The sequence below is a fragment of the Augochlora pura genome, chromosome 9 (genome assembly GCF_028453695.1).
Source record: "Augochlora pura isolate Apur16 chromosome 9, APUR_v2.2.1, whole genome shotgun sequence".
In the NCBI taxonomy this organism is placed as follows: Eukaryota; Metazoa; Arthropoda; class Insecta; order Hymenoptera; family Halictidae; genus Augochlora; species Augochlora pura.
The window spans coordinates 8,790,423-8,810,816 of record NC_135780.1 but is presented as its reverse complement, the minus strand read 5'-3'; the positions used below and the strand labels follow the sequence as shown (position 1 = coordinate 8,810,816).

Genomic DNA, 20,394 nt, shown 5'->3' with positions numbered 1-20,394 from the left:
ACGTAATGGTGTCGAAATTAATCGGCAGATGCACTGTCTTGTAACAAAATGGCGGGCCGGTGTATAAAACGAATCACGCATCCGGCGAGCGTCCGCGACACGTGCCGATTATACGATCCGCATATCGAGTATGGAAATTAAGAATCGAGAGGAAAAAAATTATTAATGTAATGGTATGGGAGTGTTGTCGTTGGTGGAATGAATTCTAGATGCAGGATATGAGGATTTCTGAGGACGAAAGGAGATATTTTCTGATTAGCGGATACAGGGCGTTAACGGTTACAGGATTCATTTTGATAAATTTTCTTGCTAACATCTGTGGCGAGAAACGAAAGTAACTTTGATCAAATAAAACAACTACTATTATCGGGTGGCCGGCTTTCTTAGCCGTCCTCTCCCAATAGGTATAACCAAGCCGCAAGGTTATCCCATCCCTATGTCCGGAGGGCGGCCGGCCTCCATGGCCATCCTCTCCAGCCGACATGGTAACCGAGGAACCTATGCAGATTCCTACAGGCGGCCAGGAAGCTACCCTGTTCCTCTCTCGGCGGGCGGCCGACCTTCATGGCCGTCCTTTCCCTTCCCTGTGAACGGCCCGTGGTTTACCTCGTCCTCTCTCACAAGTGTAGCAACGATCTAACCGAGATCCCTCTATTTATACAACCTCGTTGCTAGCCATGAACCGTTAATAACAATTTGATAAGTAAGGAGTCTGCCGCGTCACGATGTTTCACTTCAGTCGTGGTCCAGCCGATTATCGATCCGTCCAGAATCGGCCTCAACAATGGTGGATAGTTTTTTAAACAGGAATTAATGAAGAACAGAACACCCTGCTGGGAGAGACATTGATTCTACTTGAACGCCATCAACCGATTCTACGTATAAACATTGTAATTTCTTAAAGATTCGCTTTTGTTAGTCTTTAACCTTTTTTTATAGACTTAGAGGGAAGCCTAGAGGCAGCATACATTTGAAAAAATTATGTCAATAAGAAAGGAAAGATATAATTTATACGATGTCGATGATTAACTCAGGATTTATTTTACATCGGGAGCAGGCTTCGACAGTTATTGCTTTTGGAGCACTCTGCTGTCTCTGGCGTGCCTAAGAGCAACTAGGCCACGCCTATTGACGATACGCACACTGTAGCGACGCCCACTTGAAGCAGCGTCTATCGAGTCTCTAAATGTTTTCTAACCTGACAGAAAATGTTCGGTGTCTATTGTAACAACCAGGTAGAAGCATGTTTTAATTGATATTAACACGTTGACGCCGGCGCCGATTTTCAGAGTTCTCTCCGTGAGGCGGCGCCCGAATTCTGGCGTGATGAGTCTGCTCCGTGATGCAGCATTTATTCATTAAATGTTTTTAATGAATATGCGTTAAATTTTCATTATTTTACTGCCTAATGGCACACTCCCGCCACTGGTTTCTGCCGCCACTGGTTGCGCAGGCACTGCATGCCTCTTGCTGCAGTGGACCAGGGCGGGCGACAGGAATCGTTGTGGTAACCTGCCGAGCTGGTAGGCACTGTGGCGTGCACTGTCAAACTCTCTCGTGATGGAGAGCCTGTAAGAAGTCGAGCGTTAGCTGGTAGCCCCGCCTCCCCGTGGCCCCCGCTGCAAACGACGCGCCTCCAAGCAGTTCGACCGGTCTCTGGGATTCTGGACACCGGGCACCGGACTGGGGGCGGGTCGGCTAAGTGGGCTACCTCCGCAAGGACGGCTTTCCTTTTTAGTGATCCTTAGATGGTGAAGGAAGGGTTTTTCCTTGCCGGTTCGCTGCAGTTTCCGGATGCAGCGTTGCCCTTTGCAGTGATTCACCGCTGCTTTAACATCGGCCGGCATAAACAAACTGTGCTTCGTCCGGCCAGAGCGGGCCCTCCCGGCCGTCAGCTCAAGGTAGACATTAGTTGCCTAATGGCACAATGAAATGCGGGCCACCGGTGGTACGCGCCGTCCTATGAGAAAATATAGTGCGGGTCACCGGTGGTACGCGCCGGCGTGAACGTGTTAATACACTATCGCTATTACATCCTCCTCACCTGTAATTTCTTTGAAATTTCGCCCGCTACTTCGACACCACAAGTCCTGTCTTCGCTGAAAGCGGGGCACGGAGAGTGTTTCCAAAGGAAAGACGCCAAAATAGAAGAACAGGCTCGACCGAGACACTAATTGCAATCCATTAGGTGGCGCAAAAGTATAAATCTAGCCAGCGCCGAAGATAACTAAAGGGCGTAATGCCGAGGGGAATAATTTCGCAATTCGGTGTCACCGAAACGCAGAGCCGCGAGATGAAACGCGCAGATAAACGCGGAGTGGTGGTGCCGCGGGGGCCGGGGAGCGTTGTATACGCCGCAAAAAAATAAGTCCAATCTATAATGGCTCAGGGGGATGCGAAAGGGGTTGTTGTGTCGACCCAGAACACTCTCACATCGGCGCGAGATTTCGCGCGTGAGTGTGTCCGAAGAGGAACGATCGGCAGTCTCGTTCGGCTCGTTGAGCATAAATCTCGTCTCCCGGCTGGACGATGACCCGTCGCGCTTATTTATCATCGCTGTCTCCTCTCGCTGTGTTACGGTTTAACTGTTACATTCGATGCTAGGCATCAACGATGATCGCGCGAGCCGCCCAGTCATCACCGAGCATAGTCATCCGACTTATCTCGCGGCGATTGCCTTTCAATCTTATCCACGATAGAGCCTTTATCACGCGGCCAGGACAAATTGTGCTGTCCAGGACAAATGCTCGATTCCGCCGAAATTCGTCATCGAGTCATCTACGTCATATCCAACGAATATTTGTGACCGATAGGAAAGCTAACCTGTTGTTAGCCAAGCAGCTGGCCTATCGTCGCTATCGGCGGGCTCGGTATTGTTTTCCACAGCGAGAGCTGCGTAAGCTTCCGATACCATGGTTACTGACGCGGTCGAGATCATCCGACGACTGAGTTCCAGGCAGACCTGGCGACGTTTTAACCCTTTGCACTGTGACCCTTTTTCCGCTTTGTTGATTCACATTTATTCGCCCTGAATCATTTCCCCAATACGACCAGACAATTTTTGTTTCCTGTACTCTCTTTATTCGCTTTCGTTTCTATACTTTGATAATAGAAGAATTCGATTTTATTTCGTTTTATTAGGAGTAATCGAGTAGTTTTTATAAAGTGCTTAAATAGTATTATTTGAAATATCATTTCGAACGTGCTATTTTATTTTGTAGTTATTTCCACGCTTGTGAGCCTTTCCAAGACAACATTGTTCGAAATATCGTTACAAATAACATGTTACTTTATTTTATGATCATTGTAGATTCGAAGAAAATTCGTGCATGCAGAAACGAAGCCCGCTCGGCGAGATAATTAAAGTGCTCGATCGATAAATGTTCCCATTGTGTCGGAGAGGTATTAGTCAACGCAACTATCCGCGGAAGATGACGTTTTAGGGGATCGGGTCGAACGTTTACCAAGCATGACACACGTCCGGGGGGCGGATCATCGTCGAAAATCTGCAGGCCAGTGACAAGACCCAGGAAACCCGGTGCCCATTGTTCCCCGAATATTGTCTTCGAAAGAGGCAGAGAGCCGCACGGAGTCGTCTGCGACTCGTTATCTCTCGCAAACAACAATAGCGATTACCTGGGTTTATGAATCGGGCGCCAATGACTTCGGATACCGGAGACAGGAAATGACAAATCCCGAAATGCTCGATCGGACTTGGCATAACCCGGGAGGTATCCAAACAGATTAGCTCGTCAGCATTGTGTTCGTGTTCGCCGCGAGCCACCGTGAATCAGACGATAAACATTGATACGTTAATTTTTTGGACAAAGAAGCAAACGATCTCGCAGGTCGATTCATCTCAGACCGGATTAATGGGATATATGGTACGTAATTTAATTGAGACCGTCACGAAGAAGGGTAATCATGGCAGACGTTAGCCAATTAATCATCGAGATTGGGAGCCGGCCGATCGAGAATCATCTAATCTCTAGTAAATGTGTCAGTATTTGGAACTGATTGCGGTTTGCAATGTTGACGATGCTCGGCATCGTGGATTAGCTGTTTACTATAATGCGTCAGACGATTAGTTTGAAACGCATGGGAACTCAGATCTTGAGGAGAATCGGTATTGTTCGTTTTCTGCAGAAACCAGCTGATCAGGAGCAATATTTTCATTCGCAAGTGCGAATGCTGCTCGTTTATTTGAATTCTCTGTTGCAGATATTTAATGGTTAAGCAAATCGTCGATGTCAACCCATTGCAATCGGCGCCATTTTAACTCGAAATCCAAAATAGTCTTTCTATAGTATTCCCATATTATATTTTGAAACGTAGTAGAACAATTTTTAATGCTATCTTAAAGCTACCACTCGACCTCGAAGAGTTAATAATGAAGAAATGGAACTTTCGAAGGATTGCACTAATTGATCATAATCTCTAGATTGTAAACCAAGTTTGACTCCGGTTAGACTAACAAACGAAAAAAAGAATTGATCGTTAAACTGTTTTCATAACGCGGTAAATAATAAATAATTTATAAAACGATGGATCCCTAGGTTGTGGCAACGTTCAAACACAGTTTTTTCCCGTAAGCGTCGCATGATTCAGAGGATACTGCGATACGCAATCAAGTAGTATACACTATCTTCTATTGGCCAACGACTCGATAACGTCCCGTGACCGGAGACAAAGAGGAACACACACACGCACGCGCGCATGCATACACATGCGCACGCGGAGAACTGTTTTCCACAGGAAATCTGCAATTGTCAATTTTTAAATAAATCTACGTTTGACTGTACCAGGAGGCAGGTGTCGGCCGTTTTTTACTTCAGTCTGTTATTGCTAACCGTAAATATGAACAGCACTGAACACGCTATAAAAAAAAGAACCGCCGATCTTATTAGCCAACTGCGACAGAATAAATATTGATTGTCCGAGTATCCTCAATTGGTCAATAGACTGCTAATAATACAACAATGCTTTTCAATTATTCAAATATTTACGCGATTTAATTAAGTAACCTATATATAAGGAAAACGAGTCCTAGCATAAGCAAAAGAAACTCGTAAAACTCATTCTCCTTGAATACGTTTCAATAATTTAAAAAGCACGATATCTTCGGTTTACTTACTGAAGGCCTATTTTAATAGACATTTTAATTACTGATCCGTATGTGAAAGAATCTCGATTTTTTTTTATTAACACTAGGTTTACGGAGCGCAGGAAACAGCTATCTTATATTTGTTTACGATTACTTGACATTAATTCTGATTTTCGACTCATGAATGGAGCTTTTTACGGTCTGAATAAAGGTATATTCAAAAATGAGTGATCCATCATTTCAAGGGATCCGTCATTCCTGGTGTTAAATTATCAATCAAAACTCGCTGTTAATTTGCGGATAAAGTGGTCGCTTTAATTCTCCGACTTCAACAATTAAATTAGCCAGTAAAAATATATTGCTACTGGGATCACGTATTAATACCGAATTTTGTTATGTTCCGCATAAAGGAATCGGAGGGATCGAAGGAACCGGCGAGAAGCGACCAATCCCAGCACGCCTCGATCGCGCATGCACCCGCGCGCGGGACCGATAATCGTGGCAGAAATTATTACGGGTCATTCGCACAGCCTTCGACGATTGGGGTAAACATAGTCGCGGTTTTCTCGGGCCGGGTCTGAACCGTTTATCGGTAGGTGGACGGCCTGTTATCAACCGGCGGTTCTCATTGTTCCGCGGCGTTCGCCGACCCGATAAAGCACAGGGACAATGCGGGCCCGCCGAACGGAGAACCGAGGTTCCTCTCGCTCTCCTCTCTCTCTCATATCGGATTCTTCGCGAGTTCTAAAATTACTCGGCTCGAATCGAGCTGACCCGAAAGGTCGATCGGCCGCGCTGGTCGCGCGCCTTTTCTGCCCAGTCTTTCCCCTTTTTCGTGTCCCTCTCTGCAACGAGCCACCGCCGCGCACGCCTTTCCCTCGTTCGTTTTTCCTTCGAGACGCGGGCGACCATGCGGTACTCGAATGATCGAGGAATATGGAACGAGCCGACGGACCTCAAATGGTCAACATGTTGACCGGTCGACGAATTAGGCTGCCGACGCAGCGTACGCGGTTCTCGCGGATACATTTTCCCTTAGACGCGTCGAGACAGTCAGCCGCTGGTCATTAGAAATTAAACTAACTTCATGAAACTAATTAAAAACATTTCACTGTATTTGTCACTATTTTCTCAGAACAGAAAAATTGAAAGTCAAATTAAATCGTCCGTTATTATAACTAATTTATAATAATTGGTCAAAGAGTGATCTCATTGGTAACCAACGACTGTGACCAGTTGGCTGTTGTAAATTATTATGCAGAATCTTCGAGGCAAAGAATAATCGTTGATGTACATCACGAATGTTAGTGCAGATTAACATTTTCTTCAACAATTTACAGCCCCTTTGCGCCACGTTTAATTTGTCGAGAAACGCATTAACTGTAACCGCAGCCTGGACCGACGATTTAATTTTGGTTTCGCTCAATCAGCAGATATCTTGCGCCGTAAATAGCAACGATGAGCCGCAAATAAAAGCTCGTCGGTGTAAAAATAATTCCCGGACAGTGAATCTTCATTATATGTACTTATCGCAGCATTAATAAATATTGTTGGATGCAAGGGCACGTTGAGAACGTGCAAACGGCCGACGATCCGTGGACCGTTCCTGCCGGATAAAATCTCGTTGACGTTGTTTGCTCTCGGATTTACGAGCGTTTTGTTGCCGGATAAAAACAGCGGGCCGTCCAAACAGCTAATTAATGTTTTCCTCATATTCGGAGTGTTTGTTCTGCCGGTTTTCCGCGTTTCGCCGCTACGAAACCGCGTCCGTACGCTGCAACGATCCGGCTACGCGCGAAACGAACTCCCCGCGTTTGCATAACTTATCGGCGAAACGAGACGGTGTAAATAGGGATTAACGGTCGCGAACAGAAGTCACGTGTGATGCTAGAAAAGCAACAGTATCGTCGTTAGTAGTAGTCATTATCTGGCGACCTTCTTTCGGTACAGTGTTCCGTACGCGGCGCTCGTTTGATTCGATCGCGAACCGCACGAATTATATATTTCTTTCGAGTAATACTAATGTCAATAATCGCTGTTTCTTTTTGCAATATCGAAACTCTCGTGTTTCTACATTATTCCAGCAAATATTTTACTCGAAATATTCGACGAATTTATTCGAATCGTAATTCTATCAGACGAAGTTCTTCGAAATGTTTTTCAGATGCGGTACAATTCGAAGAATTTATACGAAATGTTACACGAACGATGCCGAACTTTGCCACTCTCGGGCAATTATTCCCAATGAAGAAAAATGATTTGATTGACAGCGATTCTTTTTGACTCCGCGGCGTCGTACAACTGCTCGCATAGGACTCGGCACTGATTCATACACATCGACGCGAAAACAGACAGCCGCGCCGGCGCTAACGAACGCTAAAAGGAGTCAAAGGCAAGAAGCAAATATCGATGAACCGTGGAGGAACGACGGAATTTCGAGTCGGCCGAGAATTAAAACAAGCCGAACGAATGCAAATCGGCCGATTTACAGACTAGGTCGACTCGATGCGCGAGGAATTCGATTAGCCCCCCCGTCCGCCATTAAATTCCCGAGCACCGTTCGAACGGAAAAAGCACGTCGGCCCGTCGAGAATGGGCGAATCCGCGTGTCACGATGTACTGATTCGAGCATTGAAACGAGTAAGAAGTTTTCTAGGAAGCGTCGCCAGTGCAAATGAACGCGTTAGCACCGTTTCGATCGCACAGTTTCGGATCCGTATGAAACGACGCAGTTTTGTGAATGAAAACGGTGGTCGAGTAAAAACCGAGCGTGGATCGCGAGAAATATAATGACCGCTTTTGAAACCATTAATCCGTCGCTGACGGCGTGGAATTTCCACGGCTTTATTGATACCAGGGATACTGAACACGGGAATCCGATCCCAGAAACGCCTCTGGTCTATTTTCAGCAGGAACAACGATAGCAAAAACCTGCAAAATTCCTTGACGTACGCGACAAATGCCTTAATTAACCCTTTGCACTCTGGCGTTGGAACAATAATTTTCCCTGAATCTCTTGAGTCATCTTTGACGCATGCGACACTCTACCGAGGAATTAAAATAAAAACAAACACATTGAAAGCTGGTTGACAATGACTCGATAAATCATTTCGATGGAAAACAATAAATATCTTTTTTATTCGACAAATTTGTTTGCGATATTTCAGGAATCGTATTTTATTCTACGAATTTACTCGTAATATTTCTGGAATCAAATTGTATTCGAGTAAAATTCGTTTCGAATAATGGCCAGCTGGGACCTCTTTCGATACAGCGTTCTTACACTAAGCGCAGGGAACAGCTCTGAAAACCTGATATCAATGTCGAAACACCCCTCGGACCGTGAATTAAGACGCACACGCGCGCAGGCCGGCCACACATATTCGGCTGCGTTTCGTAACACCCACTCGGTCTACAGACACATCGTACCGGCCTGTTACGACACGTTAACGGACACAATGTTATGTAAAATGTTAATTAATACACGTGCTTCACGGGCGGGCACGAACGCGGCTGCACGTGTCCCCCGATTCGTTCTCGAAATTCGGATCGTTGAATCGTGAACAGCTTCTTCCCGATCCTTGGAAAGGATCGTCGACGATGGACAGGACGATGAACGCTTTTCGATAAGCGTGAATCTAGTTGGGAGAAACGGGCCGTTGATTGGCAGCCGAATTATCTCGTCCTTGACGGCAGTGCTAATATTTGCACGGTAAACTGAACAATTTTACGCCGAAAGCGTGCCGCGCGATGCTGCTCGGTTTTCGATTTTACGTCTGTCCAGAGAGCTGAACTCTGTTAATTGGTTGGGATACGAGATCGGTCGATTATGGGCGCAGAACATGATTTCATAGAGATAAATTCTTCAGGGTTAATGACGTTTTTCAGTAGAAATTAATTTGTAAAGATAACGGATTCGTGTAGATTTACACACTGCACCAATTAAAAGCAAACTTATTAGCCATATTCGCTTTTGTATTCGCTAATGTATTTAACCGCGAACGAAAGATCTTGATCTTCTTTTGATCTTCTTTTGGGCATTTGAATCGTGCATCCTCAAACTACGCGACTAAAAAAGCGGCATACTTTTTGACAAACTTCGTAGCACAATCGCGGTGTATTCTACTTTGAAAAAAGCAGGATATGCAATGGAACCTTCGAGACACATATTTCGTTTGAACTAAACGCGCGTCATTTTCCCGGAAAAGGTAATTTTCAATCGCCACCGGGAGCTTCTATCTTCGAGATATCGCGGTCGTCCTTGAGATCAATGTGCTCGCACGGTTTGCTGGTTGGTTTCGACGTCAGCCGCGCATAGGAGTGTCGGTGACCCGGGTCTATCGGAGACGACGGTAAGCGCCGTCTTGTCAGCCGTCTTATCGCACCTGGTAGATGATTGCTTCGGCTGTATGGCAAGGACACGTCAACGACCCTGACGATCAATTAGGAATGAATTTCGATTAACGGAGAGACATAGTTCCTTCCCGTTACCGTCGTTTGCCGAGTGGCCGTCATTACGAGGCTCGCTGGGCCCGTCCGATCCACGTAAACGAGCGTCGATGCTCGTCGATGCTTGTATAATTACGAAAATATCTCTACCAGCTTTCCGTGGAAATGTCCAACAAGGTATTTGTTTCGGTAGATTTCGGTTAAAACAGCAGAGAAAGGTGAGATACTATACAGTTTTACCTTTCTGTTAGTCAACGTCTGGGGGCTAGCGACTGCATCATAGAAAGCAATGGCTACACTCTGCGGCTACCTCATTGGCTAACCCCCTCGCGATGGTGGGGTACGATATATCCAATAAGAAAGTCTGAAACACGCCCATTATTCTCCATTTTCAACGAGCCAAGGTAGAAAGTTAATGGGCGATAGTTAGGGTAGTGGAGCAATTACTATGCCCTTAGTTCGTTTCCAGACAGAATTAACATTCGGTTCATCGAACGGGTCACGGTAAATTTCGTTCTCCTTTTCGTTTGCTTACTTTTGAACGAAAAGATTTAGTACATCTTGTTCGATGAATGTAACTCTGGCTGTTCTATTTACATTTTGTAATTTCGATTCAAAGTATTTCAGCATACGAGTTTGCTTCATGATTATTCTCCAACGTTCTATTTCAAAGTCGAAGAATATTGTTGCCCGAGGTGGTTCGGTATCTATAGCCGTGGCTATTTCCTTGTCTCGGATTGTTGAGGTATTTTGCGTCGCGGCGGCACTAACGATAATGTTAATGAGGTTGCGTGGCGCGAGGGTGGAGCAGAGGAGGAGGAGGGGTGTACTGCGTTGGGAAAAGAAAGGATAACGAGCTATCCGCGATCTCCTTCGCGTCTCCTCGCGTGTCACCCTTTCCGCAGCCCGTAAACAGAGAAATCGTTCCAAAGTTCACCGTTCGCGGCTTCCCGACGATCCGTCGAATTAATTAAAGCATCGCGGACTATCGCGTCAATTAGCAATGCAATGCCCCCGAAGAAATTTTCCGCTTTCTCGGCGCGGTCTAGCTTCTTTGTTACGATCCAGACCTCCCGACGGGGTCTCTGGACACTCTGTGTTCTTTACGCTCCCTCGCCCCCTTTTTCTCGATTTCCAGCGGAACGGGCATACAACGGGCGGCGTTGTTTTCCGCGTGGCGACAACGAACGAGACCGATTTTTATGTAATTCGACGTAATTCTTTACTATCGTCTCGAATTATTACGTCCGTCTCTCCAATCGCTCCGCACGCTTTTTTTACGATAAGTCGATGGCCTCCGCGCTCCACTACTTCTTATTTTGACTTAATCTTCGGCTGAAATAGCCCTGCCCGCAATTATATTTTGTAACGACTCGCTGTTACATCGGCTTAATCGAATAATGGCTCCTCCATTGCGCTTTTATTTCTTAATTTCGCTCCTGGTTCGCCGCGCGATGCCAACAGCTCGCTTCCTTCATACCGCCGAGCCGGCTACACCTATTACGGAGATAATAATTCCACTTTTTCAAGGTAAACTATTAATGCACGGATTCGCGATCGATCAATTGAACTTCACATATCGCCGTCTCTATTAATTGCACTGCCAGAAGACCGCTAAAGATCAACTACCCACGATCTATTCTGCTATTTTATGTTCGACAAGCAAGCTCCTTTTTAAATTACTGTTTAATATTATCCGTTTTCTAAATGATTCATTCTAACTATAATGACACAATGTTAGATAGAAAAGAAGGTTGTCTTATACCAGAAGGTAATATCATAATGATTTTGTTCTGAACAGTTCAAAGAAGTTTACGTAGTTTCTAAACATTCGATCAGGCTATGTCAAAAGTTACGAGTGCATGTAGTGTTATGTTATATCAAATTATTTAGTTCATGTCGATAGTATTATTTACGTATCAGCTGTATAACGAGTAGTTGTGTAAATACATACTTGCAATTTCTTGTTGGTTATATTAAAATGACCTGTCGCACTACTTTACCGAGTTACATTATCATCTGTAACACGTTCGATTAATTACTACGTTAATAATGCAGTACCTCGATGTAATACCCATTTCAAAAAGTGATATACGATGATACAGAACGATGAATTAATTTGCAAAATGAATGAGGGAAATCGAAGGACGGCGCGAACGGAAGAGGAATAAGGCTCCAGTTTTTCCGATCTTCCTGACATGCTAATAAGATAATTTAACTAAGACATACACATATACTTGACAAAACAGTTACTATAAAAATAGAAGAAGCCGAGGCCGAATCTACTGTATAATGATTGTAGACGTTCGAATGAAACGATTCAGCGAACGACCTCTCACATTCTAATGAAGTCGGGGCATCGTCTCGATCAATGAGAATTACTGTCGGACATTGTACACGATCGAGCGCGATCAAGAGGAGCCGCTAAGTGTTAGAATAGAACGGTCTGGCGAAATAATTGCAGACCGACTGCATGCAATTAATGGAATCTCTACTTCAACTTCGTTTGTCGCGGATTAATTTCGACGGCGCGTCAGAAATCGATCCGCGATTATCGGGCGCAACGCTCTCGATTAATTAGCATCAAAGAGGTGCCGACGACCGTCGAATAACGAGCGCATTCTCTTTCGCTAAACGGACGGAAAGCAGGATCGTAAGCGAAGAGTTGCAATTGGCCTTATTAATCCGAGACGAGCACAGTTCGGTCAACGAGGCGATCACGGCCTTCAGAAAAACAGGCGTGGCTCAAGCTTACGCACTGCAAGATTGCTAACAATTTCGGAGCACTGCAAATTTAACTTCGCGGATGGTTCACGAATACCTTAAACTGCATTCAACATACAGACAACTTTGTGCAGTTCTTTTCTGGCTCTCGCGAACGTAAGGGCCAGTAAGCCACGCCCGCTCGGTGCAGCACCACGCCTCCAGGAGCAACTAGTACGCTTACACTCTCCCTTACCCCTATTTCTCAAGAACGACGCTTACATTGCAATTTCTTACGAAAGAATTTCTCTGAATAAACACGGATCAAGCCCATCATGTGCTACGAATTTACTAACCCAAGCAGAGCGACCAAAAATAGGCTTGGAAGCCCCTTGGTACTCGAACCATCTAAATCACGAGGACAAAGGCTTTCTGGTCGCGCTAAAATTTCATTCGTAGAGAAAGGAAAGAGACCGCTTCTTAGGATAACAGAAGGAGTTATGATGGGTCGTAAGTTTTTTCTTCGCTCGAAGCATGAATCCCAAGGAGGCAACGAGGCCGATCGAATCACGTCCAGCGAATACGCAAGAGGGTGAGTTCGTATAGAGCTCGGTTCGTTGTAGACGAATGTGAATAGGTATAAATGCAGCAGTAAATTAGGAACTTCATTAACGTTGGAAACAATGAACAGTGACGATAACTAGCTCGCAATGCCTTTTAAAAATCACTGCAGCGCGTACATCGAATTCTTTTCCGATTTTTGTCGCAGTACAACAGGGCCCTTATCCAATCCAATAACCGTGAAATCAACAAGCTGTTACGGCAGCCAGCGTCGAGACGGCGGAAACCGCCGTGACCGACGCGTTTCTTTTCCGAGCCAGCTGTAATTACACGACCATTCGCTGGGATGATTAATTTTTCATACTACGTCGGTGCGAAAAGGAAAAAACGGTAATGTATCTGCGAACGCAACATGTAAACAAACGTAAAAAGCGCTCCGCTTCGAGAAGGCGGGAGAACCCACGAGAGTCGTTCGTGACGCAAATCTGCACCGGCGGTGATCGACGATGATTTCATGCGCGTTCGCGATGCATTTGCATCGACTGAACCGGTCACCGGAGACGATGGCCCATGCTCGGCATAATCGCGCGCGCGCTCGCGCGCACTTTCCTCGGGCAACACTCGGGAAAGACGAAAGTGCTCGGGGGCTCAGGCCCCATAAAATCGGTTCAACGCGCTCGAACCGCTGACAAATTCGCGATTGCGTAAGCTGCTTCGCGCCGACAACGATTATTGCAGCCGAATTCCAGGCCCGTGGACGATCGGCGTGCGTAAACACGGTATCGACAATTATTGCACGACGTTTTCGCGAAATTCTGCCGCCAACTGATTCAAATTGCCTGAGAAATCTGGTGTAACACATCAACCACCACGTTACAGCCTCTAAAATTTTCGAAAATTCAAGCATTTTATTCGGTCAAATTAAAACTAGAAATTTAAATCGCACGCATGTTGGCGTGGAGAAAAACATATTTCTACGAGAAAGAAAAGATATCTTTAACTGATTATCTTCTGACTTGTATATACGAGACTTGTACAGAAAGTTTTCACTTCGTATGCTGTTCAATAATTAGGTATCGGACGTTCTTTTCCTTTTCATCAGTCATTTTTCAATCGAAATCGATCCGCTTCGTACGCCGAACGAATATTCTGGTCTGTCCTAGTAAACTGCAAGAGGCGTTTGAAATGTATCGCAGTGACAACCACGTTTCTGACACTGATAACATAACGCCGGTTACGTAACACACTGCAATGTTTGCGAATCATTCGCGGATAGCCGCGTTTTAAATAGATTCGCGCGACTCCGCCACGTTTAGAAATTACTAAGTAACGAACATGATTTTCTACAGAGTCACCCGGCCATCATAATGGTTGACACGACATCTGACAAGAATTCGCTGCTATTCGCAGCGCTATAAAAGTACGGGATTGATGGATGAACATCATTTTTGGTAAGTAAAATATCTGTGGCTGGAAAACTGGATCTAAATTATCGTGATCTTTTTTTCTAATGATATGGTGTCAAACGACGGAGATTGTTTAATGCCTGTTCGAACGAAAATATTTATCGAATCGTTGTGATTTCAGTGATCGCGAGATCAAAAACCAGGATCGGTTGAATCATTCGAATGCAGACGACGGGTTTCGTATTAATGACACACGAAATTTTTCGTTCCCGTTTCGCGCGGCGAGCGAACGGATAAAATTCGCGATTAATTGACGCGTCGAATGTTTCTGTCAACTGCAATAAACCACGGCTGGGGGGCGATAGGATCTAAAGAGACGGTGTCGGGCGCCGCGGCGCCAGTCGTCTCTCCTGTGGTCGCGCAGAAATTGTAGACCAAGAGAAATGCAGCAGACAGCTGGCGGAAAAAGAGAGTGTGCCAACGCCCTTTCACGCAAAAACGCAACGTTTCGGTGCTCGATTAAAACCGTATGACCGTTATGTGCTTTGGTTACTGTGCTGCAATACCCTCGTTATGCTTCTTCAGGTGATATCATTTTCAGTAATGGTATCCCTTAACAACTTAGTTATACTAAGTAAGTGCAACGGGTACACCTGTCAATATCAATGTCGAAACTAAATTCAGTCACAATTTTGCTAGATGTTAATTCTAGAAAAAGTCCTCGGGCGATATTAAATATATGCATTGAATTACTGCATTTCAACAAGTAAAGAACCTATTCACGAAATGTTCGATTAAAATGATCCTAGACTAACTAACAATAAACGTTAGATACATACGTTCGTTTAAAGACACTCGGAACCTGAGAAAGGATTGTTGAATGAAAATTCCTGCAGCTTCGTTTAGCAGCGCAATAAAATGAATGGTGATCGTCTGTTCGACGCGTGACGATCCTCATCGATGCAGGATAAATGAACAGCGGGAGGGGAGGAGGGCCACGGTTTTTGTTGAACGGGGAATGGGAGAGACTGCATCTCGCGGGAAGGTGGCTCCGGCGCAAATTGTTAAGATCAGTGTAGATTGACGGTGATTGAGACTATATTGCAAAGGCCTTGGGTCGCCCGACACTCGTCGCCGGAATCATCGACCATCATTCCTCCACGAAATTCCTGGCCGGCCGAAAGCGAAGGCGGCTCGCGATAGGACACGCGGGTCCTTGACAACTTTTCGCCGGGTGTAATTTACATGCGCGTGCATCTCGCATCTAAATACCCACATTAAGCTGCGCATCCGTCGGAAATATGGAAATCCTGTTCTAGCGATAAAGTAATTTCGCCGGGTGGGACCATATAAATGCTCGAAGAAACAAAACAAGCGGGAAGGAGAGCAAACAAATACATTGTCCCACCGTGCGAGCATAGATAAATTACCGAGCACATCTGCGCGTACGCGTGTCCGCACGGAAAAGTATGCGTGTCACTGGCGACGATATAGATCGATAAAACGATTATTATTCAAATGGCTCCGCATCGATGTTAAAACGCCCGTTTGGATTCTCGGCAATAGCTCCCGGTTCGTTACCATCAATTAACTGTCCGCGCCAAACTAATGCATTCGCGGAGCCCTGAACGATTTTTCTCTGTCACCGATTGATTCCCAAACATTCTCTCACCGACCTCTTGCTTCTCTCTCTCTCTCTCTCTCTCTCTCTCTCTCTCTCTTGCTCGCTCTCTGTCTATCTCTCTCTTCAAGAACAATAATACTTCGCCAATGGATTCAACGAGGTTAAAGGTGAAGCAGACACCGTTCCTCGCTGAATGGCCGTCGTTTCGCCGCGTTTTACATAGTTGCGTTCCCTGTCGGCGCGTAATGTTTACAGTCTGGTAATGAGTTCTGAATTGAATGGGATTGCAAGAATGTTTTATGAATAAGTTGTTGAATAACAGTACATTTACCCCGGCAACGCTGGACTGTTTGTCTCGCTGAGTCTGCGGAGCAACCCCTAGCAGTCGTTCTGGACTGCTGGATAACACGTTCAGAGTCGTCAACCTCGTCAGCGAAATGCAACAATTTCCTGAGTTCTAGACTCCCCGAAGAATAGAATACCTAAGCTACCAGACACCAAAATCTCCCAGGTAAAAGATGCAAGACAACCTCGAAATCGACCTCCACGATTGTTCCAACAGAGCAAAACTATTTTCGTTCCTGGTTCCTCTTCATTTACTTTCATTCCTAGATACTGCTAACTATACCACGAATCTTTCTGCAAAATAAAACATCGAGTAAGAAATGGAAATTAAATCAGAATGTATTTTACTCTTATACATTTGTTAATATCGTTCTGAGTATTTTCCAATCCTGAAATCCATCTCTACATCCGTGATATACCTAACATTTTCTTTAAACTTCTACATAGGAAGTTAATAGATTTAGATCTATGTCTCGAAGGAGGGTAACTAGACCTCTTTCAGTGCATCGGATCTAGTGCAGAAAATCAAATTCTGCCGAGCTTCCTGTCCAAAATACGCTAATTAGATCGCAGACCTCCCCGCTCTTACGTATCTACCTTATCTACTTCGGAAAATCAAATTCCGCTGAGCTTGCCCTTCAAAGTGCGCTAACGTAAATCTGGCGTATCTACCTCGTATCCGTCGCAGAATATGAAATTCCTGTCGTCCCAAAATTCGTGAACGAAATCAGCGATTTGCATGAGCGTGACGATCATTCATTTCGCGGGCAATAAAGAACTCGTACGCTCGTAAATGCCGGGGAATGAATGTTTAATATAATCGGGACCGAGGCTCGTTAACACAGCTGGATCGTATTTATTGGTAAACATGAGATCAGAGATTCTCACAGCCACAGGGAACTAGTCCCACTTAATTTGACCATTCCGGTACCGTTATTCCGATTCAAGGCGTATACCTGTTCGGTCGGCGTGTTACGTGGCCAGCTTTGATAGCGGCGTTTTATTCGGTCCTGCGATGCTGTAGACTTTACGCAGAACAAAATTTATATAACTCCGCGTCCGATGAGATATCGGGGCCCGACGCTATCGTATCGGGAGCACGAGAAAAAATGCCTACAACTAGACCATGAAGATGGTCACTGACCAATCGTCCCGAACGAATAAGTCATCGACGCCGGCCACCATTATCACGACGGAATAAAGAGACTTTCAAGGACAAGATTATCTGGCGCAATGTGACTTGGATCCTGAGCACGACCGGCGAGAGGTCGATTTCTGATGATACCGTGAACCTACAATCGCAGCCATAAAATCAGCGTCCAGTTTAACGAAAGAAATTAACGAACGACTCGACAACTGAAAGTTACTGGATACTAGTTCCTGAAAATCAACGCAATACTGCTTGATATCAATTACAAGATTACATCTCTACAGATTTTGTGCTAGTTTTGTTACGATATTTATGTCCGGATGAAGAAATAAACTCCGATACTTTATAAATTGTCCGTCTCAAAGCAGTTATAACGTACAATCACTCCTATAAAAAAAAATTATCAAGCATTTTTAGCTACACTTCAGTCATTAAACCGCCTGTAACTAGACTTCTGGCAGTTAAAGTCTCAACATACACGATAGCAAAAAAGTTTAGAGTTAATTAATTGTTAGTTCGTGGGAAATACAAATTTTGCTAGCCTATCAAACGATGTCGCTTTATAGTGCAAGTATTTTTGCGGATTCGATGTCTTTAACTTATCATGTCGGATGAATTGCGACTGAACATTTCTAACAACGTCTAGTTACTATTTAATTATAAATACAAGTTATTATTTAATTATTAAAAGGTCACCCTACAAAAAGAAATGTTAAAAATGGCGATAGTTGCGCCCCAGCTGTCATTTTAAATTTCAAAATGGCCGCAGCGCGGTGTCGATCGCGATCTCGAAAGGTTCGAATATCGGGTAATATGGCCATAACCGAACGTTCCAACAAGCTTTTATAATAAAAGCATCATGATTGGAGTTCGATCGATCAAGATGCAGGTACGGTAAGGAACGGAAAAGCGCAATACGGAGACAGAAATATCGCAAGGTATCGAGAACGAAATCAACGCGATGCATTCCGCCGGGTTAAAAACATCGATCGGCGTCTTTATCGCCATGGCAACGTGTGCACTTGTATAATTACGTCTGTGTACGCCGCGTTGACGTATTCCTCTGTACAAGATAGAGGCATAGGTATTCGCGGCCCTCTACATATATACTCACACGCAGAGGTTCTCCCGTCGTCGATTACGTATGTGCCCACACATATCTCCTCTTTATTTGTTATCTTACTCTATCTTCCTCGCTCTATTCTTATCGCAGCACGCCAAGAATGCATTTTCACGGTTTCACCAACACGCACTTTCCGTGTGACGCGCGAGACGGAACAGAACCCGCTTCGGCCAAAATAGTTTTTCCTAGCCGTTCGATTACGCTCGATTAGTTTCCGGTTTCGACCCGAAACGATTCATCGATTCCGTTTCCGCGAGATTATCCGATACCACGCGATGCACGAAAATTCTTCAAATCTTTCAGCTGTTGGAAACGTTATTAAAAAAGTTGACTCGATTTGAGTTGCATCAAAATACCGGAAGGAAACGCTAAAACAAGCGAAATCAATTTGACGCTAGACGAATCAAATTATGCAGAATCATCAGACACAAATGCAGACAGGTGTTTTGAATATGATTCTAACTTTGCGAAGCGACTCGATAACATTTTTCTCGTATCGCACGTATTACGCAATACCTAAATTGTAAATAAAGGTGAACAAATTTTATATGAACGGGAAGTTGTGTTAAATGTAGCCATAAACGTGAAATGATCGAGCAACCGGTAGAAATTACATTTGGAGGAACTTGTTTGCAGGTTTCGACGAAAAGTGAAAGCGATCTTGTACAAACGTGTTGTATAAAGGCGTTATTAATGTTGGGAATGCTACGAATATTTTACATGTGTCACGCTGGACGTACCGATGTGGCGTCGGGTGCGTGCGTTTGTAGATCGACCGGTTGACGTCGCATTTCTATAGAATAGTTAGTTTATGCCCGAAGCGTTCCAGAAAAATCGGGCAATGATGAGCCTGAGAATAGGGCATTTTGAGTAATAAACAACTCACTAAATACATCTGCATGGCGCAAAAACTTGTCACTTAACGCTGATTTTATTTATAGAATCGATAAGATTGCGCGAAAAAAAGGTCGACTTGAATTTGAAACTGACGGAGCAGAATCTACGCAGTTAACGCGTAAAGACGAATGCCTGATAACTAGTATATGACAACGTAGGGCTGATTATATGAGCGGGTAGTGAATGGTAATGAGTAAACGATATGAACCATGTTGCAGCATAAACAACAGTGTCAGACAAAGGAACGAAGTTCGGATTCATTGATAATTACTCGACGCATCGTACAAAAGTGTGTTGACTCGGGTTGGTTCGACTGTCGTTCGACGCGAATTTGAACGCGATTCGTTATCGCAGTCGTTTAATTCATACGGGTCAGGTAACGAAGAAGCAGCGGTATCTATGAAGCTCTAGAAAAAAAATTATGAATCATGTGTACCGAGCCATGTGCATGAAATGCAGTTGTGTATGCGAGCCCATACGGCGTCCATATTGAAAGCAGCATAACCTCAATATTTGCATGTTTGTTAACGCGTTACGGTTTCAACAATAATACGCAAAATGCGGCGATATAAGTCAACCGTTGATTATAAAAGACTGGATATGGTCTTCCACCGACAATTCTCGAGAGAAAGTTTATACGAGAATGCACGTTGCACGCATAACCTTGATGATGTCTAACGTCACCGTAATCGCACATTCTTCGGCCGAATTCCAAAAACAAAGCGAGATTTCGATCATCCCCACATCGAAACCGCGGTTTATCTTGTCATCCGTCTGTTTTGATAGCGTTCGGCGTAGTTTTCGACAATCCTGAAAGTTGTCGCGCACACTTCTTGTATTCTGGTCTGTGTTTACGATTGTTAATCGTGTGGATCGTGTTAAAGGACTTGTAATTAATTTGAGTACACAGGTCCCGGCCGCCGTGTCGATACCATGAAAAACCTTTAGGGGGACACACCGTGAACGCAGCAGGGCTCTCTCGTCGACTAGCAGGCGAACCATTTCGCAAATTTCCTGGCGTACCAATCTATC

General features: G+C 44.7%; 1 protein-coding gene across 2 annotated transcripts in view; it reads right to left on the bottom strand.

Annotated features, from left to right (window-relative positions):
- The window catches only part of Nfat (nuclear factor of activated T cells 3), a 60,786-nt gene that overhangs the window by 40,177 nt on the left and 215 nt on the right, over positions 1–20,394 (bottom strand). The window contains exon 1 of one of the 2 annotated variants that reach the window (XM_078191135.1): positions 19,799–20,341. The exons of the other annotated variant lie outside the window; for it this stretch is intronic. Within the exon in view, the coding sequence (XP_078047261.1) occupies positions 19,799–19,850 (52 nt within the window). The 5' untranslated portion in view covers positions 19,851–20,341. Of the gene's footprint in view, positions 1–19,798; positions 20,342–20,394 lie in introns of those variants that run through there. 2 annotated transcript variants of the gene reach the window in all.